The sequence below is a fragment of the Talpa europaea genome, assembly GCF_964194135.1.
Source record: "Talpa europaea genome assembly, chromosome: 7".
Classification (NCBI taxonomy): Eukaryota; Metazoa; Chordata; class Mammalia; order Eulipotyphla; family Talpidae; genus Talpa; species Talpa europaea.
The window spans coordinates 23,596,961-23,622,664 of record NC_140074.1 but is presented as its reverse complement, the minus strand read 5'-3'; the positions used below and the strand labels follow the sequence as shown (position 1 = coordinate 23,622,664).

The 25,704-nt window shown below is 33.9% G+C and overlaps 1 protein-coding gene across 1 annotated transcript in view; it reads left to right on the top strand.

The window, feature by feature from the left end:
• CNTLN (centlein) overlaps positions 1 to 25,704 on the top strand; it is a gene marked incomplete at its 5' end in the record, with an annotated part of 238,450 nt that overhangs the window by 109,557 nt on the left and 103,189 nt on the right. Inside the window, 2 exons of the mRNA XM_084239276.1 lie at positions 8,770 to 8,891; positions 10,224 to 10,343. Of these exons, the coding sequence (XP_084095402.1) occupies positions 8,770 to 8,891; positions 10,224 to 10,343 (242 nt within the window). The remainder of the gene's footprint in view (positions 1 to 8,769; positions 8,892 to 10,223; positions 10,344 to 25,704) is intronic.

Sequence of the window (25,704 nt, the reverse complement as noted above, 5' to 3'; positions counted from 1 at the left end):
ATATAATAAATTTGCTATCTGGAAACTAAATATTTAAAGTTATTTGGGAATATTTATGCTAAACATGGGGAATAAATTTCTTGTAGTTTCTCAAAGACAAAAAGTAGAAAGATAATGAAAAGAGAATTCTTGTGTTTTTTTATATATAATTAACGTAAAAATAGGTAAGTTAAAAACTCTGCTAAGCTACTTCAGGTCAATTAAAGTTGTCATTTATAAAAAATTCACTAAGTCAAACTGACAAATAAATATGCATCATTTTTTTCACTTCAACTGATTTTGTCTGACAACATGTGACATTTGAATCTTGTTCTACCAATATTTAAGAGCATAACCCTTTTTAATCAACCTATCCTTGAGAGCTTGTACTTTCCAAATTATACTTCTTTTTCTTAGAAGAAGTCAGTTGTGTCTATTGAACCAATTTTATGTTATTCTTAGGGTTTTAATTATTTCTTCTCTAAATTAAATGTGACTAAATTTGTCGTCTTCTTTTGCAACTACCAAAGACCTGAATTATTTAAGATTTAGTCATTTAATTGAATCTCAGTGTTCTTTGACATACCCGGTATTTCATGCAATTAAAATCTAGTATATTTAAAACTTAGATTATTTGTGATATAACATAGATTATTCTCAGGTAGAAAAAGCTCTGAGTTAGAGTGTGTCAGCTTTAGAACAAAATATGGCTGAGGGGTATAGTTAAACATATACCATAATTATTAATTTTTCTTTTTTTTCATTAAACAGTTTTAATTTATGTATATTTAAAGTTAAACTGTCAGTTCTAAAGCAAAGGAAAATTGTCATCTATTGTTTCTATCAAAATTAAATGATTACATGGCCTCTACTTGAAAAATTATATACCTGGAGTTATTTGCTCTCTCATTTTTTGACTCAATGAGAACTTACTGAGCAATATAGTTAACTAAGAATTACATTTGTCTTTTATTGTACAACAGGAGGAAAGATGAGTTACTATCATGAGGACCCTTCTCTCTAGTTAAGATGATAATACTGAGTGTTTAGTTAGAATCTGGTGTATTAGTCTAAATGTAAAGATATGGGTAGAATATTATGGGCATGTTTAGGGAACCAGTCTATCGTCTTCCTTTTGTATAATTCTTGAGATTCGTATACCAAGACTTCTGTTTTAATATGAGTTCTCCAGAGGCTCATCCACATTGGGGAGAGCAATCTGCTTTACTCAGTCTCCTGATTCAAATGTCAGTCTCATATAGGTATATCCAAAAATAATGATTAGCCAAATATCTGGACACTCAAGTTTGTACACAAAATTAGCCATAATGAATCTATTCAATAGTAGATCTCCATTCATTTGATACCAGAAATCTGTATCTTTGATATTCTCTTATTTTTGACAGGAAAGATTAGAGCAATTGAGACATTTTTAGTTTTATTCTTTCAACTTGTGAATTCCTTGTTTCAAAAAGTAATTTATTTCCTTATTCCTTTTCCCTCTAGAACAACTCTCTTGCATGAGGCCTCAAGTTTATTTGCAGAGTAAAATTCTTTTTTACACAATGTCATTTTGCTTTTTCTGTATTCATTTTTCAAATTAACTGATGATAATCATGAATTTCAAATGTGTTTTTTCAGATTTTTCAAAATAAGGGAAAAAATGGGAGCATAGTTTTTCCTTACATTTTATCACTTAGTGGAAAAAGATTTCTTATATTAACAAGTAAAGTAGTTGATTGAAAAAGGCAGTATAATAAGATTATCAAAAGATTTGGGTATACAAAACCTGCATAGTAAAGCAACCCTAAGGAGAGTGAGTAGGACTAGGGTTCTGTTAAATTTTTTTGCCTGAGTTTAGTGAGTATAACTGTCTTAGTGAAGACAGAAGACCTCTTTCTCTGTTCTCCTTTATTGGGCTATCATATTCATATTTTTGCTCTTTCTAAAGTGCACGAGTATAAGATAGGAATTAATGATGTGTCTCTATTAGTTTCTTAGAGCTGCCCTGACAAACTACAAGAAACTGACTGCCTTAGAAGCAAATTATCTTTTATTAATCTTTTTTTTTTCAATTTTATATATTTTTATATCATTTTTCATTTTTGCACAATGTATGCATTTTCATCTTGGTTATAGTCCCCATATAATTCCCACCCCTCCTTGTTTTAATCCTACTCCCTCCCTCCCAATCCCCTTAGTGTGTCTCTGGTTTATAGTTGCTTATTGCTTTTGATTTTTACTTTATTATAATTAGTCTTTTTCCTGGTCCCTTATTTCAGTTTTCTAAATTCCTGCTATGAGTGAGACCATACAATATTTTTCTTTTTCTTTCTGGCTTATTTTATTGAGCATGATCCCTTCCTGCTCCATCCATGTTGCTGCAAATTGCATGAGTTTGTCTTTTTTGATTGCTGAGTAATATTCCATGATGTATATGTACCACATCTTCTTGATCCAGTCATCTATTTTTGAGCATTTGTGTTGTTTCCATAGCTTAGCTATTGTAAATTGTGCTGCTATAAACATAGGGGTGCAGGTGCCCTTTGGAATTCATGTTTTCTGTGTCCTCTGGGTAAATACGTAGGGGTAGAATTGCTGGATCATATGGAAGCTCCATCCTTATCAGGTTGAGGAATCTCCACACAACTTTCCATAGTGGTTGGACCAGTGAGCAAAGAATATGCAATGTACCAAAGAAAGTTTGTTCAATAAATGGTGCTGGGAAAGCTGGATCACTACATGCAAAAGAATGAAGTTTGATTACTACCTCACACTATGCACAAAAACCAACTCTAAATGGATTAAAGAACTAGACATAAGACTTGAAACCATAAAATATATAGAAGGAAATATCGGCAAAACACTACATGACATATACTTCAGTAACAATTTCAAATACACATCACCCAAAGCAGTGATAGTGAAGGCAAAGATAAACAGCTGGGACTACATCAAATTAAATTAATTATCTTAAAGTCTGGAGACTAGAAATTTCTAAAATGAAGGTGTCAACAAGGTTGGTTTCTTCTGAACTTGTGAGGGAGAATCTGTTTCATTATTCTCTGGTAGCCTCAGGCATTCCTTGTTGTTTTCACTGTGCTTTTACATCATTTCCCCTCTATTTGTATCTCTTTCCCTAAAGTGTCTAAATTTCTCTTTTTTCTAAAGACAGCAATCATATAGGAATGGGATCCACCCTAATGATTTCATTAAGTATTTTCACCTCTGTAACAGCACTATGTCCAATCTCATTCAGAGATGATGGAGCTTGGGACTTCACCTTTTATTGGGGGTGGGGGGAAGAGGATTCCCTTTGACCAAAGCAGTTTTTTATAGTTTTAGAAATATATCTGTTGATTATCTTTCTCCTTTTGTATACCATTACCTTTAAGTATGTGTTGAATTTTGTCATGACCTTTGCCAAAAACTAATGGGAACATGGCAGACAAAAATGTTCTATTCTCAATTATTGCAAACAATGGATTGAAAACTTTCTTTTTTCGTGAGACTTTAATATATCGGTATGTTTTGTGACTATAGAAAGGCTTGGGCATTTTATTTCCTTGATTTACTTGAGTATGTCATAGCTATTAATATTTCCCTAAAGACGTTTGTTCCGTGGAAGATACTGTTGAACATACTAAAACTAAGACGAAAGACATGCTCCATGGCATAGTAGGTAGCTTTAAGGTTCCAAATTGATCACCAAGGGGAATGGAAGGGAGGGACAAATAAGTTTCACCAGTAGTTTTTGGAACTTATAAATACGCTTTCATGCACTGAAAGTATGCTCTTTAGGGCCTTCCCGGTGGCGCAGCGGTTGAGCGCTGGGTTGCGAAGCTGCCCGCGGCCTCTTTGGTGCCGGTTCGATCCCCGGCTGCTCCCCGGTCACCAGAGGAGGATCCCACATGGTGCGCAGACCTCTCCTGCCACCCGCTGCTCCCCTCAGCAGTGTACTTCGGTCCTTCTGCCTGCTCTGCTCCCCGCTCTGGCTCTGGTGAATTCTCTCACCCTCCCACGCTTCTGACTGTACCCAGTGCATGTATAAACAAAACAAACAAACAAATAAAATAAATAAATAAAAACATGCCTCTATTAAAAAAAAAAACTATAAAAAAAAGAAAGTATGCTCTTTATTATAATAGCAGTAAGTCATGCATATTATTCTATAGTGATGAATTTTGTACAAATATGAATACATTATCTTGTTTAACTTTTATGACCAATGGTACATTTGTGACCAATGTAATAAAAGAATGAATAGTAAAAAAAGGGATGAAAACTATTAGTATATAATACCATCCATCCATTACCAAAACCTGACTTTATGAGTAGAATGAACTAACAACTTACACGGTAGAATTTTGAGATCAGTCCACTAAAGCTTTGTGTAATGTTTTCTATCCTTGAGGTTGCTGATGCCATAAATCCCTCCTTTACTTACATTCATGCATTTGGCAACTTGGTTCTGTTAGCGTTTTTCTTTAACATTTAGTAACATCAGTATATCTTTTGAATATTGTTTTTGTCTTTAATTTCATTGCTCTGATATTCATGTAATTTATACATTGTGCTGAAATTAAACATCTGTGGAAATCCTTGGTATTTTGTGAAAAGTTTTTTTTTTTTAATTTTTTAAATCTAGCTATCATTTGTAGAAGATTGAGTCATGGCTTTATTTATATTACTCATATTCTTAACTTGCCTTGTGTCTGTCAAGGAGCCTTTGACCAAATCAAAAATCATATCAAGAATCGTATCTATTCTTATGAATTCAAAAATAGAATTGCAGCTGTCATTGAGGAAAGTTTATTGATACAAATTTCCAGGTTTTTTTGATATTTTAGTTTTCCATTCTTACTTGCATACAGAAACTAGAAACTATCTTTTATCTAACTTAATTGCAAAATACATAGAAGGTCCTCAGTAAATGTTTCATTGAATGAGTTGGTAAATGCACCTCATTCAGTTACTGTTTGTGGAATATTTTTGAATATGTGTCCTTTTAGGAATATGTGTTAATTAGTGATGTTAAATGTATTATTTGCTCTTTAAATTCGATTTTGTTGTAAGATCTTTGGGTATAATACTTTCCTAATGATAAACTATAATTTTGAGATAGGCTATCATAAATTAAATGGGACTTATCCATAATCCTAACTACAGTTGGCTTGTATTTGTTAGAATATAATAAAAAAGTGCTTTAAGGCTTAATATATCATGAACATTTTCCCTATCACTAAATATTCTTCTGAATCTTGACTTTGATTGGATCTAGATAGTTCTTGCATATGTGTGTGTATATATGTATAGCTATGTACAGAGTGTGTATCTTTCTATACGTGGTATAATACTATAATTCAATAATTTTAAACCATTCCTGAATATTTAGACAAGTTAATTTTTGAAACATTATGTTTCTTTTTTTTTTTTTTAAAGATTTATTTATTTGTTTATACAAGCACTGGGTACAGTCAGAAGCGTGGGAGGGTGAGAGAATTCACCAGAGCCAGAGCGGGGAACAGAGCAGGCAGAAGGACCGAAGTACACTGCTGAGGGGAGCAGCGGGCGGCAGGAGAGGTCTGCGCGCCATGTGGGACCATCCTCTGGTAACCAGGAGCAGCTGGGAATCGAACCAGCGCTGCAGAGGCTGCAGGCAGCGTCACAACCCAGTGCTCAACCGCTGCGCCACCGGGGAGGCCCAAAACATTATGTTTCATTGGCAAAGGGGCAGATTATTAACTAATACTTTTTGTAGGGAGGAAAAATGAGTCATGAATTATGACAATTATAAATGGTGTATATTCCATCCACCAAAGTAATAGTGTTCTAAAAATGAGACATAGAAAACCAAGTCAACGTATGCAATATAATCCTTCAAGTTAGATAATTCACATTTTAAATGGGTGATCACTATTTCTTTGTCCTTAACTAAACTACAATGACATCTTCATATAAATACTCCTTTTGAAGTTGGAGGATTTTATTATTGATATATTTTTAATATATTGGATTTCAATAATTTTCTAAGAACTGTATAAAAATTCTTATAATTGTGGCTGCATTGAGTGCTTTATTAATTAATAGTCTGATTACTCTGCCTAGCAAATTGTGTGGAAATCTTTATTGAGGCCTAATCTTTGCTTCAGAATGTAATATAATTGGCTTCTGTTTGTGAATTAGGGAAAATATTGGGTATAAATTCAAAGATTAATGATACCAGAGACAGTATGAAAAATACTAAGATAATGATAATATTAACAATAAGATATTCAATATGTTACATTAATTCAAGAGGGGATTATTTTGAAAGGTAATATCACCAGTTCTACTAATTTTCACTTCTTTGTCAATCTTTTAGGCCCTATTTACTCACAGTTCCTAGTTACTCTAACATAGACACTGGAGTGGTATGTAATAATTTTTAGGAAACTCATTGTGAAATAAGAATTCATGGGGAATGACATCAATTAAGAATGGGCCTCCTTGGTGGCACAGTGGTTGAGCGCTGGGTTGCAAAGCTCTGCAGCGCCGGTTCGATTCCCAGCTGCTCCCCGGCCACTGGAGGAGGGTCCCACATGGCGCGCAGACCTCTCCTGCCGCCCGCTGCTCCCCTCAGCAGTGTACTTCAGTCCTTCTGCCTGCTCTGCTCCCCGCTCCGGCTCTGGTGAATTCTCTCACCCTCCTGTGCTTCTGACTGTACCCAGTGTTTGTATAAATAAATAAATATATATTAAAAAAAAAAGAATGATTACAGAAAACCATTTTAGAAGTATTTAATAAATTTTTCCATTTATAAGTTTATTTAAGAATTATGTTTGTGCATGGTTCTTTTCTAATACTTATACATTTTTGTAATACTTTATTTTATTAATAAATTTATAGCATAATCTGTTTGCATTCCTAGTATATCTTAGTCTTAAGAAATCCTAAAAAAACGTAACACCTTATGTTCATTTATGAAAAAGGTATCAATATGAATTATAATTTTTCTATTTGGCTAATTCAAATTATTTATTTTGCATAAAATAATATCTTATTGTTCAAAGAAGTCTAATTATATTTGGATTGCTTACCAATTGGTTGAAAAACTCAAGGTCAAGATTATTATCTTTGATGTCTTAAAGAAGAGATATAAATAGTGTCTACTTTGAAGATGGAAAAACTGAGACACTCTGCATTTAAGTAGCTTTGTCAAGGTAAAATTTAGTAACTTTGAGCAGCAGGACTTGAACTCTTATCAGCACTTTACACCCTGCTCTTAATATATGGATTTTCAATTGAAGTAAAAAAAATTAAATTCAGTACCTTGAATTTTTAAGCAGGTATTAAACCATGCTACTTTTTGTCAAGTTTGTGGTAACTGTGATTTGTATATGTTCTAAAAGTCTTTAGATAACATTTATTCTGATTGCTTCTATTAAGTGATGCCATTTTCATGCCTTATTTTTTTCATTCTCCAATTTCATGTGGCATACAGTGACTTGGTACACAGTGTACTCAAATACCTTCTGATAACTATTTAAGAGAATTATTGAAGGTATCCTATAGAAATATATTAAAAGTAGACTGACAAAGTATACACACTGCTGAGGCAGGTTTAGTTATTGTAAATTAAAGCAAACTCTTATTTTTTCACCATTGAGCTGAAAATTAGATGGTTAAAGAAGCAGTAAATTTGTCCCCTAAATGTTAAGGACATCAGTGTTAATACCTGGGAAGAGGAGAAAGAAGGAGGCTAATTTTTGCTCTATGCTTCTATGGCAAGTGAGGTACCTCTATGTTAGCTAATTTAATTTACTAATCATAATCTAAATCTGTGTTCTTTCCTGTATTTTACAGAAAAAAAAATTGAATTAATTTAAAGCTCCAGTATTTAGATCTTTCTGATTGCCATGGACCTACTCATCCACCTTAATGTACTTAGTACCAGTTACCCCCTGAATATGAAATAAATATAAAAAGTGTAAAAAACAATTGAAATTCTCAAAAGTAAAAAATTCAAGAAGTTTTTTTTATTTTGATAAATATAGTTCATAAGTATTATAAATACATCCTTTTAGTACTGAGAATATGACCCATTATGTAAGTTCATTTTATGGTTATGTCTAGAAATTAAGATTTAGTTGATATGCTTATTTAAATCTTAGAAGTCTTGGACTACTGTTGTTAACCTAGTTATGTTTGGATTGTCTGTTTTATTTTTAACCTGTTTTAGAGTTCTAAGCTCAATTTTCCTATTCCGATTCTTCATGGTACAACCCATATCTTAAACTGCGCTACTTTTAACGTAGTTCCAAACTGATTTCCTTCCTTCTTTGTAAACCCTGTGTTTTATAACAAGCTGTTTGTAAAAGCATTGAGCTGAAAATTTGGTCTTACATTATTAGTGGTATTATTATATGTGTACTTATAAATTATAAAATAATCACACTATGTATGGGAAAATCCTTGTGTTGAAAAGAAAAAATAACAAAAATCTGTTGGATTGGATCATAAGTATTTGCTTATACTAATTAACATGGGAAAAGGAATGAAACCGATTTGATAGCAAATTTTTGAAATTATATGGTCAGCTTTTAAAGTGCATTGAGAGGGTTGAATTTATCAAACAAACCTATTCTCTTGCTTTAAGAATTCTTCCTTCTGCTTTGATAATTATTACAATTTCATTCTTGTTTTTATACTATTTTCTTTCAAATTTCATACTAATGGGTAATCTTTAATTTTCAACATTATACTACTGCTTTCTTCAAACTTATATACTTCATTTTTTGTGTTACACAGAGCCAAGAAAATGATGAGCTAAGAGATGCCCATGAAAAACGCAAGGAAAGGCTACAGATGTTACAGACCAACTACAGAGCAGTAAAAGAGCAATTAAAACAGTGGGAAGAAGGCAGTGGCATGTGAGTTACATAGCTCATAAAAGCATTTCCCTAAATATTAAATGGAATGGAGTAGCATCATATAGGTGTTTTAATGGCTTTTGTTTGATTTTAAAGAAATAATTTGGTAGACGGATCTTTATTTTGAACTTTTAAAGATAATATAATAAATGAAAGCAGAGAAATATGCCTGTAATAGGTAATAGGTTTTCCTGTCATTTGCAGAAATTATTAACATAGGTGATTATGAAATGCTATGTACATTTGAATATCAATAGAATAGCTTAATAAAATTGTATAATGTAAAGCCAAAGTAGTTTATATCATATGATTTACAATGTGTTTTAAATAATTGTACTATTGTTACAGTGTTTATAACCCAGAAGATTTTTAAGTTTAATTGAGAGACCAAAAAAAGTTTAATTCAGATACATAGATAACTGTCTGAAAACTACTTTTACCTAGCATGCAATTTGAAAATCTTTACTATCCATCAGTTTTTTTTCTGCAGCTTATCTGATTGAATTGGCGGTCTCAGTTCAATTGCTCTGAACAGGTGTTCAGATCTTGGTTAGTTGTAAGTGGCTCCCCTGTTAACAGTATCAACAGAGGGCAAAGGACTGAATGAGTACAGAAAATCTACTATCCTCTCATCTTTTGAGATGGATCCTTTAGGGCAATGTTGATGGTACACATTGGTCTATTCTATAGAGAAATATTGTTTCTAAATTGGCCAGTGCAGCAGTTTTACAAAATAAAAACTAAGAATTTGTTTTATGTACAGAAAATGAAAATGTAAAGGGCATTTGGAAAGTTCTGTAGATAATTGTCACATCTAGGATTTTCCTTTGAACACTGGAAAGTGTTTTTGATTACTTGTCATTAAAATAGTGATAAAGCTATTTGTTCTCAAAAATACAGCCTCTGCTAACCTAACTTTTTGGTGTCACTAGAAGTGTGCTACTTTCTAACATAGTCATTGATAATAGCTTGTCTAAGGCATGTACCACATACAGATTTGTTGCAACAAATTCTGGTTGAGTTGATTGCTAATAGTTCTTTCTTAGAATCTGTGACAATCCTGTAATACATATTTTTACTAGTAAAATGAATGAGATGGATAAATCTAAAAATATCTTGTGTCTACTTTAAAGTTTTCTTTCCATAGTAGCAGTTGAGCAAATTATGATACAGGAAATTATGATACGGGATTTTAATTTCTACATAGGTTGTAGGACATTCATTCCATTAATGGATTGAATTTGAACTATTTTTCAATTTTGAGGAATGTATAAATAACTTCTTATGCATTTTGACATGGTAAGAAAGCAAACAACTTTATTTTAAAAATAGCAATGAAATCAGAAAAATAAAGAGAGCAGAACCCCAGCAACTTCGACAAGAAGATTCTGATGCTGTATGGAATGAACTGGCCTATTTTAAAAGGGAGAACCAGGATCTAGTGATTCAAAAGTGAGTTTCTGTTCATTAACAATATATTCTTTAATAAACATTCAAAGAAATTTTTGTGACTTAAAGGCTCTGAGATAAATTGCTTATAGAATTGGTAAATGAAGTAATCTGTTTCTTGCCAATGAAAGTAAAGAAAAAAAAGACTAGCTTTTAAAAATAAATAAATATATATATATATATATGTATATATCTGATGAAATAACAAGTTGTGCATTTGCTAGTTCTAGCTGAACTGTATAATATGATCTAGGGATTGTGTTAATTAATGTGGCTCTCATCTGTTGAAGGTGTCGCTCTTCATTAGCCTGTATTTTAGACACTGCCATGCTTCATTTTTGGAATGAGGTGGAGAGGGGATAACCTAGCCAGCCATCCTTGTTTGATCTCCTAGATACATACGCAATGCAGAATGCCTGCGCTCTCTTGGTTCCCTGCCCTGTCCTGCTAATCCCAGCTGAGCTCATTATGGTGTAGCCTTGCTGCTGCTCTTGGAGCCAGAGCTGTCCAAGCTAATTACAGATAGCAGCAGAACTGCCTGTTAAGGGTCTGGTATGGATCTGCTAACATGGTCTTTGGTAGTGACCTGCAGAAGACAGGAGGGAATTGCTTTCTTTCTTGCTGTGCATTGCCTGTCCTTTGGGCTTAATGCTGATCCTTCCACGTAGGTATTTTAGCTGCTTTAAGTATAAAACTTGATGAAGGATACTCATATTTTAGAAAACACATAGTTTACTTCTTTGATCTTAACAATTCACAGACCATTGTATTCAGCTTGGCAAAGAAAGAACACTTTTTTTTAACAAAAAGAAGTTAAATCAACATAATTAGCCTCCTTTGTTGCTTAACTGTTCCTTCATTTAGAATTAATTTTTTACACACAAGACATGTATTTTTTTGGGAAATCTGGTTGTCTTTTAGTTGACTAAAATTTAGTATCATGCGGCATAATGTAATTAAATATTATTGAATTTTCTTAACTGTAAACCAGAATCTTCTTTTGTATACTATGTGATAGAACACCTAACTTCAGATCACTTTTCTCATGATAATTTTGGGGAAATTATATCAGATTTAAATGTATACTTCTAACTACCTATAAAAGTGTATGACACTCTGCTAGTGCTAAATGTTTGAAGTTAATCAAAAGTTTCTAATCTTTAAAATTATTCTATAGATTTTGTAGATTTCTTTGTCCCAGAAACATTCCTTAATAATTTTAATAACTTTAATGAGAAAAAATTAACAAGCTATATAATTCACCATGTAGAGTGTATAATTCAAAAGCTTTTAGTATATCCAGAGAGTTGTATATCTATCATCCAGTCAACTTTTAGAACATTCTCTTTACCTTCCCTAAGAAAAGCATTTAACTGTCACCTGTTATCCTTTCATTGCCTGTCCCCAGGCTTAGGTAACAACTGATCTAGTTTATGTGTCTATAGACTTTCCTATTCTGGAGATTTTGTATATATGGAATCATGTAATATGTGTTCATTGTGACTAGCTTGTTTCACTTATCTTAATATTTTCCACATTCACCCATGTTGTAGCATGTATCAATACTTTTTCTGATTATCTTTAATTATCTTTTGTCTCTTGAAACTAAAGTTAATTTTGGACAAAGTGAATTAGGTGAGGGACCTAATCTAACTAATTGTGAGATTTGATTCATTCAAGAAAATTTGAGCAGAGATTAGCTTTATGTAGTACCTTTGGAATTTGTTTTATTCATTAATAAAGTAGAACTAATGAAAAAGTAAGTATTAAGATCTTTTTAAGAAAGTAAATGAACTGTTGTTAGAATCCTTGTATGTGTATTCAGCAATGTGTGTACAGGCAAATAGCTCTTTGAATTAAACGTAAACTCATAATTAAAGTGTGAATTTCTTCCCTGCTCCCAAAATCTTTTTAAATTCATTAATGTGGTGGCCATTTATAAAATAGTTATTTTTCAGATCAGCCTTAATTTAGTAAAGATGAAGCTTAGGTTGATAATCTTAATTATGCTAAGTGATTGATATAACCTTTCTATCGTATAATAAAGTTTTATGGGAGAGGCTGAGTTATTTTGTGAATCATTTATTTAGTCAATAAATGTGTTTGAGTTATTGCTGTGGGATAGTCTCTCTTTTAGGTGAATGATTTGAGAATGACATACATACTTCTTGCTCTCAGAGAGCTTACATGGAACATCTTCAGTGTTAAATGTTCTAATGAGATGTGATATTCAAAATAGAACTAAAAGTATCATAATGAAGCAATAAATTTATGAAATATTTTGTTCATGATGTTTGTTTACTGATTAAGTTAGAAATTTTTGAGTTTTATAATGTATATTAAGTGGGTTTTTAGTGTACAGTTTTTTGAGTTGAGCAGTGTAATAGATAAGTTTTATCATAGTGTCCTATATGTGATTTAACATTTATGTAAGTAAACATGTTGGTATGTCATAATAGAACATAATATATTATGTGCTATATATTATGTTATATAATCTCTATAACATGTACTATTGATTTAAGTAATTATCCCCCAATTGGAATACAAACTGGTTCTAGCACTTCAAAAAATCTCCTTGTTCTGCTCCTTGTAGTCAGATCTTTCCCAATCCCTAATACCTATCATCCATGGATTTTTTTTTTCATCATTTCTATAGCTTTGCCTTTCTTCAGAACACATGGAATCATATAGTTGTAGCTTTCTGGGACTAAATCCTTCACTCAGTATTATACTTTCAAGATTTATTCATGTTGGTTTGTCCAGTATGTTACTTTTTATTACTGTTGGTTTGTCAGAAAAGTCATGACGTATTTTTGCTTGGAAAACAGAAAAAAATACATTATGACTTTTCTGACAACCCAATAAATGGCATTCCATTGTACAAATATACTACAGTTTATCCATCTGCTAAAGAACATTTGGATCTTTTCTACTTTTTTTCAATTATGGATAGAGCTGACATAGTTAGATTTTTATGTTACAACATTTTTTTAAGGCAAATACCCAGGAGTTGCATTGCTGGGTTATGGACAGTGTATATAACTCTATAAAGAACTGACAAACTTTTTCACAGCACCTATACCATTTTTCATTTCCACCAGGATTCATATGAGTTGAGTTGCTCCACATACTTGTCAGCACTTGGTATTATTATTTATTTAGACTATTCCCATAGGTGTGTATTGGTTTCCCATTATGATTCTAATTTGCATTTCCTTAATGGCTAATGGTATTGATCATCTTTACACTTGCTTATTTCTTCATATCTTTTTTTCATGAATGTCTATTCACATCTTTTGCCCATTTAAAAAGTTATTGGTTATTATATAAATTAAACAATAATTGTTTTTATAGATCCTGCATATAAATCCTTTATCAAATATGTGATTTACAAATATTTTTCAGTTTATGGAGTAGTTTTCATTCTCTTCTTTTTCTGTCTTCCCACCACCATCCCTAACTATCCCCGTTAATCTTGGCTTCCCCCCTTCTTTTCAACCTTGGAAGCCTCACTTCCTTTATTAATGTTCACTATTTTTTATAAGTATTTTACTTTATTGAGTTGCCTGCTATGTAAGTGTCCAATATTTTTCTGTGTCATTCTGATTTGCTACACTATACGTAATTCCTTCAAACTCCTCTTTTCTATAAACAGCAGCACTTAAGCTTTATTATGGCTCAGTAGCATTCTAAAGTGTAGATGTAACACATCTTCTTGAATTAGTTCATGGGTATTTAGGTTGTTCTCATATCCTAGCTATTGTATATTGCTGCAGTAAACAATGTATAGCATACAGATTTTTGGACTTGATGGTCTCATGTTTGGATAAATGCACAAGAACAGGATTGCTGGATGAAATAATATTTCCTTTTTTCAAGGTAATTCCAGATGGAATTCCATAATAACTGTACTAGTTTACACCCTCACCAACAATGTAATAGGATATCTCTTTCTCCACATCTTCTCCAGCACTTGTTGTTGGGGGAATTTTTAACAAATTCTCACAGCTGTGGCATTCTCACAGCTGTGAGATGATATCTCATTGAGCTTTTACCCTGCCTGTCTCTTACTGGAAGCAGTGGTGAACATTTTTCCATGCATCTGTTGGCCTTCTGGATACACTTTTTGGCTAATTGTCTGTTCATATTTGCTGGCCATTTATTTGTTGGGTTGTTTTGCTATTGTTGAATTAGCAGTTTTTTAATATATCTCAGATACTACCCCCTTGTTGGTAGTGCAAATGTCAATATTTTCTCCTATTCAGTAGGACATATATGTATTTTAAAGATTTATTTATTTATGCATACAAGAGCTGGGGTACAGGCCAGAGGTGTGGGGGGTGAGAGAATTCACCAGAGACAGAGCAGGGAACAGAATAGGCAGATCGACAGAAGCACACTGCTGAGGGGAGCAGTGGGCGAGTCAGGAGAGGTCTCCTGCGCCATGTGGGTTGCTTCCTGGCGTGCCGATGATCGAACTCATGCTGCTGAGGCTGCAGACAGCTTCACAGGCTGCATCTTAACCTCTTGTGCCACCAGGGAGGCCCAGTACGACATATTTTTAATATACTTTATTTAGTGATGCAAAAGCTTCTTAAGTTGAGGTAATTCCAATTGCTTATTTTACTTTTATTTCTTTCCCATACTTCTCAATAATTGATGAATGGAATATATTACCAATGCTTTCTTCTATATATTTTATTGTTGGAGGTCTAATATCTAAATCTTTAATCCATTTGGAATTTATTTTTACACACAGAGTTACAGTTTTCCCAGCATCATTTGTTAAAGGAGTTTCCATTCTGTAAGGTTTTATAAGTCATATTTTGCATAAACTTTCAGACTGCCGCCTTTGTATCTTTATGTTTGACTGGAGAACTGGTATGGGCAAGGAGTGTTGGGTAAAAAGTAATAGAAACCAGCTGGGGCCACCAGGCACTGAAGGGTTGCATACAGTAAATGTCAGGGATTCTAGCTTCCTGTGTGCTGCAGGTAATAGAGTTGGATGGTGGGGATCCATGGTGATCCCTTCCTTTAGTTTTATTTTTTTTTTTTTAAATAGAGGCATGTTTTATTTATTTATTTATTTATTTGTTTGTTTGTTTTTGTTTATACATGCACTGGGTACAGTCAGAAGCGCGGGAGGGTGAGAGAATTCACCAGAGCCAGAGCGGGGAGCAGAGCAGGCAGAAGGACCGAAGCACACTGCTGAGGGGAGCAGCAGGCGGCAGGAGAGGTTTGCGCGCCATGTGGGACCCTCCTCTGGTGGCCGGGGAGCAGCCAGGAATCGAACCGGCGCTGCAGAGGCTGCGGGCAGCTTCGCAACCCAGCGCTCAACCGCTGCGCCACCGGGGAGGCCCATGATCCCTTCCTTTAGTCCACCTCCTCCGTCAAAATATTTTGTGTAGTCTCATGCCAACCTCAAACAATGGGCTATATTTGAGGTGGGTCATCTCAAATATGGATGGGTCACAAACCTGAAGTTGTTCTCTTTGCTGTTCTAGTACCCTTACCCTAGGGTGCTTGCTTCTATCATTAAGATCTAAGTGCTTAAGATCTGGTTACTGAAAAGTATTCCCTTGTTATCTCAGTTTGACACTGTGTCTTTTGAATATCACAGTCATAGGCTGTAAATAGCCTCATCTAAGAGAAGACACCGATGATTCCACCTGGTTGTCCCTGCTGTCTTCAACTTCCGCTATTCTATATTGGGGGCTTCAGACTAAATTATGTAATCATCACTGCATTCCTGCTCCTGTACTTCTCTAGCAGTACACCCCCTGTTCTGGATGACAACTCTACACCACCTTATCCAGTGCAGTGACAGATATCCAAAGTTCCCTCTGTGGGTATGTGCCTCTGAGTCAGTAACTGTAGGAGAGCTCCATATGGCAGCTGCCCTTCTCCTTCCTGACTTGTACTGTCCAAGTGTCTCTGCAAACTCAGTTCAATTAAAGTTTTCCCTACACCGTTCCATCTGACTGTGGCTGCTGAGCACGCTGCAGTTATCAATTTTTCTTTCAGGGGTCATCAGATTTGTTCTGCTGCATTTTAGTTGTGAAAATTTGGAGGAGGCTAGCCTGGCACTTTCACTCTTCCACTGTCTTGCTAGACTCTGAGCCTTTACATTCTCTTAACAGTATTTTGCATTACTAAAAGTTTTAATTTTGATCAATTCGAATTTATCAACTTTTTTCTTTTATAAATAATTACTTTGATGTCATACCTAAGAACTATTATCCTCACCCAAGATCTTCAGTCTTTCATCACAGGTTTTCCTCTAAAAGTTTTATATTTGGACATATATTCATTTTGAGCTAATTATTGTATAAAGTGTGAGATACAAGTTAAAGTTAAATTATTTTTTTGCAAATATATGTCCAGTTTTATCAGCCTCACATTGAAATCAGTATCCTATCTCCAATAATTGCCTTTGAAAGTGTCTTGTATCAAATGACTATATTTCTGTGGTTCTATTTCAAAACATTTTATTTTATTCCATTTGAATTTGAATTCTTAAGCTTTTGCGAAAACATTATCTGGCTAGTGCAGCATTCTAATAAGTCTTAAGTTAACTTAGTGTGAGTTTAACAGCTTTGCTTTTCAAATTTAGTTTGACCTTTTTGGTCCCTTTGTCTTAGAAGTTTTAGCTATAAAAGTAAGTTTAAAAAGCAACTGTAACTGCCAAAAATAATGTGAAATTTTGATTGGAATTGTGCCAAATCTGTAGATTAGTATGTCTCTCAATATATTGAGATTTTCTTTTATAAGTGAGGCATAGTTTTAGCGCACAGGTTCTATATGTATTTAAAATGCTTTTGTTAGATTTTTTGTTACAAAAGTATTTTTTGTTTTGTTTGGAGCCATAAATGGTATGATAATTTTAATTTTGGTTTATAATTGTACATCACTATTGTATAAAAATAATTTAGAGTTTTGTGTGCTGACATATCTTTATTGATATGTCAGCGATAACTGCCATATTTATTATTATTATCATCATCATTATTCATTTTCTGTTTGTTTCTTTTGCTTCCCTTATATTTCCTTCCTATGAAAAGAATTACCTTTTTAATGATTTATGGGGTTTTAGAGTATATGACTTTGAATACATTTTTTACAGTTTGCACCAAGTATTATACATACAAAACTTATTACTGTCTGCTGTCAACATTTTACCAATTCAAGTGTAATGTAGAAGCCTTACATCTATTTGCATCTCTTTATCTTCCACCTTTATAATGTGAATATCATAACTATTTTCTCTAAATATAGTGAGAAAAACATTCAGTGCTTCATTTGTCATAAGCAATTAATTTTAAAACTTCGAAAGGAGTATATCCCATTATATTTACTAACAAATATGAGATGTTTTTGTCCTTTTGAAATGATCTTATTTCTTCTTTTGCTTTCTTTCTGTTCAGAGTTTTCCTTCAGAATTTCTTTTAGGGTAGGTTGGGTGGCAATAAATTCTTTTAAGTTTTCTTTAATTTAAAAAGTCTTCATTTCTTTGTATTTTACTTTCTCTTTCCACCTGCATTCTTTATGCATTACCATTTTTGAGCTTCTGATTCAATCATTTATTTGGTCTATTCTACTTTCATAGCATTCTCCAGATTTTTTTATCTCCTCTGTTAATCTTTTTTACATACTGTATATCCCTTATTTTCTTATTTAAAGCTTCAATTTCTATCTTCTGTTAATTTTATTTCTCTAGACATTCATTTGTAGTTCTGAGTTTCCTTGTATATCTTTGATCAGCTTTCTATGTTTTCTTCCATTTTCTTGAACTTCTTAGTCATAGCAATTTTAAACTTTGTATCTTGTAGAAGAAAATGTCTTCCACATCTCTGTAGTTGGATTCTGGAGATTTGTTCTCTCTGTGGTAAAGTACTCACTTGAAGAGTTAAGGTGCCATGTATCATATTTTCCATCACTCCATTTTGTAACTTTCTGGGTTGCTATTTATTCAGGTGTTGGAAGAATGCAGAACTTCTACTTTTCTAGCAGATGTTGCTTATGTCAGGGAGAACTGATCAGCAACTGTTGAGCTGGGTGGGGGAGGATGTTAGATGGGAATAATCACTGGTAAAAGTGGTAAGCAGGGGAAGCTCACATTTGTGGCATAATTTATCACCCTCCTCTCTGGGTTTTCAGATCCACATCATTTCTACAGTCTGTGGGCCAGGCTTTCAACACCTTTTTACAGATTCAGTTAGAGTCCCAGGGGATGTGGAAGGTGTAGTACTGCTCTACATGCTGTCTTCTTCGTTGAAGACTCTGCCTGCTTGGCTCCCCCAGGCACTGCAGCACACATTTCCCCACAGTTAGAAGTGCATCTCCAGGCCTCCCCGGTGGCGCAGCGGTTGAGCGCTGGGTTGCGAAGCTGCCCGCAGCCTCTGCGGCGCCGGTTCGATCCCCGGCTGCTCCCCGGCCACCAGAGGAGGGTCCCACATGGCGCGCAGACCTCTCCTGCCGCCCGCTGCTCCCCTCAGCAGTGTGCTTCGGTCCTTCTGCCTGCTCTGCTCTCCGCTCTGGCTCTGGTGAATTCTCTCACCCTCCTGCGCTTCTGACTGTACCCAGTGCATGTATAAACAAAACAAACAAAACAAACAAATAAATAAATAAATAACATGCCTCTAAAAAAAAAAAAAAAAAAGTGCATCTCCACACCAGTAAACTCTTCCTTCTCCAGAGATGCTAGCCAAACATGAGTGCAGACTTGTTCTGCTAGTTCCCACACAGTATCCAGGCACCTTTCTACCTGTCTTTTGTTAGAGAGTTGACTTTTCTCAGTGCTCCTTCTGTAGCAGTCAGCATTGGTGTCCAATATCCAGGAGGCACTTCAGTTTTGCCCCAAGTCACAGGATCCTCCATGACCAGTAGCTCTATGGATCATTTTAGATTACCCCCCTGAAAGCAGGGTAGGGAAACTTCTCTGATGCTGAATGATAAAATGAAAGGAAGGAACACTTCAAGAATAATCTGACTCCATAAGGAAAGTTAATTTCAGAAAAATGGATATTCCAGAAAGGGAAAAGAAACAGAAGGGGAGAACTTATTCAAATAAATGATGGAGGAAAATTTTCCAATCTTGGAGAAAGAATTAAATATACAAGTCCCTGACTTAAAAGAACTAGTTTCCTAAATATAATGAGACCTACACCAAGGCATATAGTACTGAAACTTGGAAGAGTACAAGACAAAGAAAGCATATTGATGGTGACTAGGGAGAAAAAAAAAACAGATAACCTATAAAGGTACCCCAATCAGACTTATATCTGACTTCTCTATCAAATCGCTACAGGTAAGTAGAGAATGGAATGGCATTCAAAATAGGTAAAGATTAAAACTAGGACTGATATCTAAGATCTACAAAGTACTCATATAACTCTATAAAACGAATGCAGTAATAACTATTTTTTCAAATTTCAGCTATAGTATATAAAAGATGTACTAGTAAACTCAGTGAAACCAAATTTGAATTTAGTGTTTCAAAAAGGTTAATGTTTTAAGAACCTAATAAAAAAACAGTTAACTCTAAAAATCAGTGTACAAAATGTGATTTTTTAAAAAAAGATTTCTTTTTATATATTTATTTGTAGAAGAACTGGGGTGAAGTTCAGAGATGCGGGGGGATGGGGGTGAGAGAATTCACCAGAGACAAAGTAAGGAGCAGAACAGGCAGATCTACTGAAATATACTGTTGAAGGGAGCAGGAGGTGAGACAGGAGAGGTCTGCTGCACCATGTGGGTCAGCTCCCTGGCTGGGGATCGAACTCATTCTGCATGGCTGGTGATAGCTTGATAGCGATGAGACTCTAACCCCTGTGCCACCAGGGAGGCCCCAAAATGTGATTTTTAAAATGATGCTGTTACCCGATTACATTATAGTATTTCTACCATTGGAGGTAGTCACGAGTATTTGTTCTTGTGCTAGAAAAGGAATCTGAGGGCTTGAGAAATTTGCATGAAATATGGTTTCTACATTTTCTCTTGATTTATAAAAAATCTGTATCATAACTATATTTAAACTAAAATATGAAGAATTTAACAATATATGAACTAAAAAATCAGCTATTCCCTCAAGTATTTATTTAACAGATATTCACGTATGTATTTTTATTCATGTTAATTCATTCATTTCAGAGCCAAACACTAAGCTAGAGATTAAATGTATAGTGACCTACTGAAGAGTTGTATTTTTAAACTCTAAGGAGTTTTACACTAGGATCAACTGTCTTGTGTTAGTGAGAAGACCCTAATTTTTTGGGTGCTAGTAGCAAGGAAGAATTAAGAAAAACTTTCAGAAATGCTGGTGACTCACTCAGATTTCTCACTTAGTTGAAGATATTGCCTCACTAACACTAATTAGATTTATGAACCAAACAAAGTAATATTTACATTCTTCTAAATAAACATGATGACATTCTGCTAATTAAAACATTAAATATTTAGGTACATTCTTTCTGAATAGTAATAGAAAGCAATAGAAAAGCACTCAGTTTACACAGTATGTTAAGCTTTCCTTGTCCAACAAATCCTGCATGTCCCTGTTAGGAACGTGGGAGTCAAGGTAAGAAATGCTGGCTTTTACTGTGCTTTTTGTATTCTTAGCTAAGTAAACCAAGAGATTATAGTTTGTAGATAATTTTGATCTTTTTATACTAATTTGCAACCTATATGAAAGGCTGCAGCTGAGCACTCTGCTGGGCACAGGTAAAAAAAGACAGATAATATGCCATCCTTTGTATTATGACCTAATAGGTTAGTAGGGAAAACAAAGATGAATGTGATATGAACCATTGATTAAAGAATAGTAGTGTCATAAAGAGGAAATTGGTTTTATGATTTGTCCATTTGCTCAGAATAGTAACCTAGGGGATTATAGATTGATGTATCCCTCTATCTGACCTCCTTATAACAATCCATACCAAATATTAATGATTCCATATTCACAAATATCTCCAGAATATATGTATTTTTTCCTTCCTTGCTATCAGTGCCCTTATTCCCTTATGCAAGCTATCATCATATATTCCCTGGTGAACTAAAATAAACTCATGAATACCTCCCTACACCAACTCTTATCCCTTTGAATCTATTACCCCACCATACCTACTGCTATCTAGTGATATTTTATAATAAAAATCTGAGCATGTCTCTTCCCTGTTCATCTTTACTATCTTTCCTTTGCTCTTAAGATGAAATCTAAATTCTTTATATAATACACTTGAAACTTGTCTCCTCTTCTTAACATTTCTGTTTTCTTTTGTCTTACTGTAACCGATATATTCATAAAAATTACTGATGGTATTCCTAGTTGATGCTGAGAATTCTAATTAGTGATTTTGTAAATGATGGTAGTTACAGTTATGGTCAGTGGTAAAGGGGTTTAGAATTTACAGCTAAAAACTTCAAATTTATTTTATAGAGTGGGTAATTTTACCCTTTATATCATAATTAGATAAAATACCTATTTCAGTTACTTTTTGGTCATTTTTCTTAATGATTAAAAAGTAAAGAAGCTATAGATCAATGGCAAAAAGATGGAATGATTTTTTTTTCAGATTGAAAGTTATAGTTTAAAAGAATATTTTATGGAATTCAATAATAATATTAAGTTACTAAAATCAAAATATTAATATTAGGAAAATTCAGTAAAGTTTTGTTTTCTGGTGTACAAAACTCTTTGTCTTCCTAAACAAAAATATTTTTTCCAGTATTTTCAATTGAGGATTTTTTGAAATGTATTTCTCAACATGAGTTGGACATAAAATCTTTAGATAAAAATGTTTGTTAATCATGACATTATTTGAAAACACATTTATACAAATTATGTATTTTATTTTATTTTATTTTTTAAAAGATTTATTTATTTATTTATACAAGAGCTGGGGTACAGGCCAGAGGCACAGGAGGGTGAGAGGATTCACTGTACATCTATGATCTTTTTCTAATCCAGAGCATATTCATCACCCCCAAAAGAGACACCCATGCCCATAAAGCACTCCCTCCTCGTACTCCTTTTCCCCGCTACTTTCAGTTCCTGGCAGAAACATAGTACCTCCATTCTTTTTCTTTTTAACTCAGGATGGCTGTGGCTATTTGTGGTTCCATGCAAATTGTAGGATTTTTTGTTTTATTTCTAAGAAGACTGTTGTTGGGATTATGTTGAATCGGTATCAATTTAGGTGAAATTAACTTTTTGATAATTTTGATATATGATCAGTGAGCACGGAATGTCTTTCTGTTTCTGTGGTGTCCTTCAGTTTCTTTCAATGACATCTTAGTTTTCAGTGTACAGGTCCCTCAGTTCATTCCTTGGTTAGATTTTTTACTAAGTATTTTAGTGCACAATTGATGTAATTGCAAATGGTACTGTTCTCATCATCTTTCTACTATTTCATTGTATGTAAAAATGAAACATTTTGTATATTTGTATAAATTCTGTTTCATAGAAGTCATCAGTGAGACCATCTGGTTCTGGACTTTTTTTTTTTTTTTGACAGGATTGTGATTATATTTTCAGTTTCTTTTTTTCTGGTAGACTTATTCAGATTGCCTCTATCTTCATGACCCAGTTTTGAGAGGTTGTTTGATTCAAGGAGTTTATCTATTTCCTTTAGAATGTCCAATTTTATTGGCATGTAGATCTTCATTGCAGTCTCTTTGTGATCCTTTATTTTTCTTTTTTGTCCATTGTAATATCTTCCTTTCATTTCTGATTTTCTTTGAGCCTTTTTTTTTTTTTTTTTTAGCGTCTGTCCACAGATTTTCTGATTTTTTTTAAAGTTTTTAAAATTACTTTTTCTTTAATTGCCCTTTAGTTTTTTCCCTTTTCTATGTCATTTGTTTCTTATCTGATTTTTATTTCATTCTAATGACTGTGGGCTTAATTTATCCTTTTTCTTGTACCTATTGGTGTAAGTTTAAATGTAGTTTTTGAGATTTTTCTTATTTCTTCAGATGAGCCTGCATTGCTATAAACGTCCCACTTAATAGTGCATTTGCTGTATCTCAAAGATTCTGGTATGTTGCGTTTTAATTCTTGTTCATCTTCAGATAGTTTTTCATTTCTCCAGTCACCTAAAGTTCAGTAGAATTTTTCTTAATATTCATATATTTGTGGTTTTTCCAGTTTTCTTTTTGTGGTTGATTTCTAACATGGCATTATGGTCAGAAAAGATGCTTGATGTGATTTCAGTCTTCTTAATGTTGTGGAGATTTGTTTTGTATCCCCACATGTGTTCTGGCTTGAGAATGTTTCATGTGCAGTTGAAAAGAATGTATAATTTGGTCCTTTGGGAATGGAATGTTCTCTCTGTATTATGTCTATCTTGTCTAATGAGTAATTTATGACACATGTTTTCTTATTGTTTTTCTGTTTGGAAGATCTATACATTGATGAAAACGGGACATAGAAATCCCCTACTATTATTTTGTTGCTGTCAATTTCTCCCTTTAGATTTATTATTTGTTCTATGTGTTTTGGTGCTTCTGTAAGTACATAAGTATTGATGATTATTGTATCTCCTGCTGGATTGCCCCCTTGTCATTGTATATTGCCCGCCTATTTTATAACTGTCTTTGTTTTAAAGTCTGTTTAGTCTGATGAGAGTATAGGTGTACCGGTTTTCTTTTCAGCCTGATTTGAATGGCATATATTTTTTCTATTCCATTACTTTCAATCAATGAGTATATCTTGTCCCTTGTAGGCATGATGAGTCTCATTGTAGGCAACAGATAGTTGGGTCTTGTTATTTTTTAATATATCAGCTACTCTGTGTCTTTTAACTGAATCTAAGACCATTTACATTTAAGGTAATAATTGATAGGTATCTATTCATTGTCATTTTGCTTATTGATTTCTGGTTGTATTTCTAGATGTTCTTTGTCATTTTTTTCTTTTTTCTCTCCTTGAGGTTTGATATATGTGTGTGTGTGTATATATATTTTTAAATAGTGATTTTAAGTTCTATTTTCATCATTTTGTATGTGCTTTTACTTTAGTCTTTGCTTTCTGGTACTGTGGGGTTCAAATATAAGATTTTATGTCTGTTGATGTATATTGAGCAACCAATATTTTAACAATTTCTTTTTTTTATTTTAAGATTTATTTATTTATTTATACAAGCACTAGGTACAGTCAGAAGCGCGGAAGGGTGAGAGAATTCACCAGAGCCAGAGCGGGGAGCAGAGCAGGCAGAAGGACTGAAGTACACTGCTGAGGGGAGCAGCGGGCGGCAGGAGAGGTCTGCGCGCCATGCGGACCCTCCTCTGGTGGCCGGGGAGCAGCTGGGGATCGAACCGGCACCGCAGAGGCTGCAGGCAGCTTCGCAATCCAGCGCTCAACCTCTGCGCCACCGGGGAGGCCCTTGAACAAGTTCTAAAGATTGCATTTTTTTACTCATCTTTTATATTTTTTATGTCTAATTTTTTTTAAAGATTTATTTATTCATGCATGCAAGAGCTGGGGTACAGGCCAGAGATGCGGGGGGGTGAGAGGATCCACTAGAGGCAGAATGGGAAACAGAACAGGCAGACTGATGAATTCTCTCACCCTTCCTTGCTTCTGACTGTACCCAGTGCTTGTATAAACAAACAAACAAACAAACAAACAAACAAACAAACAAACAAATAAATAAATAAAAAGATTTATTAAAAAAAAAAAAAGAAACTTCAAAAAACTTCAGAACCGGCAGACTGACTGAAATACACTGCTGAGGGGAGCAGTGGGCGAGACAGAAGAGATCTGCCTCACCATGTGGGTTTCTTCCTGGCCGGGGATTGAACCCGTGCTGCAGAAGCTGTGGATTGTTTCATAGTGCAGTGCTTAACCCCTTGCACCACCAGAGAAGCCTTTTATGTCTAATTTTTTGAAGAATCACTTATTCTAAGGGAAGAATTTCACTTATCTTTTGAACTGTCATTTTGAGTTTTATTTACCATGCATATATACATTATTTTTCTTTTTGTCATTTGTCTGCACTTGTTACTGAAACTCTTGTTCTTTAAAACACATTTATCAACCCCTTTTATTTTTTTTTCCAGTATATTAAAGGCTCTCATTTTATACAACTCATTTTTATTGTTTATTTCCTTGTTGTGCCTTTTCTCATTTTGGGTGGGGTGATACATAGACTATCATTCATGGCTTTGAATTTAATAATTTATTTTTATCTGTGACCTTTACTACTCTGAGAATTATTTTCCATGATGATTTTTCTACTATCCATTCTCTTTTTTTTTTTAATTCTATCTGCAACTTTATTTTTTTTTAAATAATAAATTTTATTTTTATATTCCCCATACAATTGCAGCCCCCCATTCTGAACCCAATCCCTCCCTCCCCTCCCGC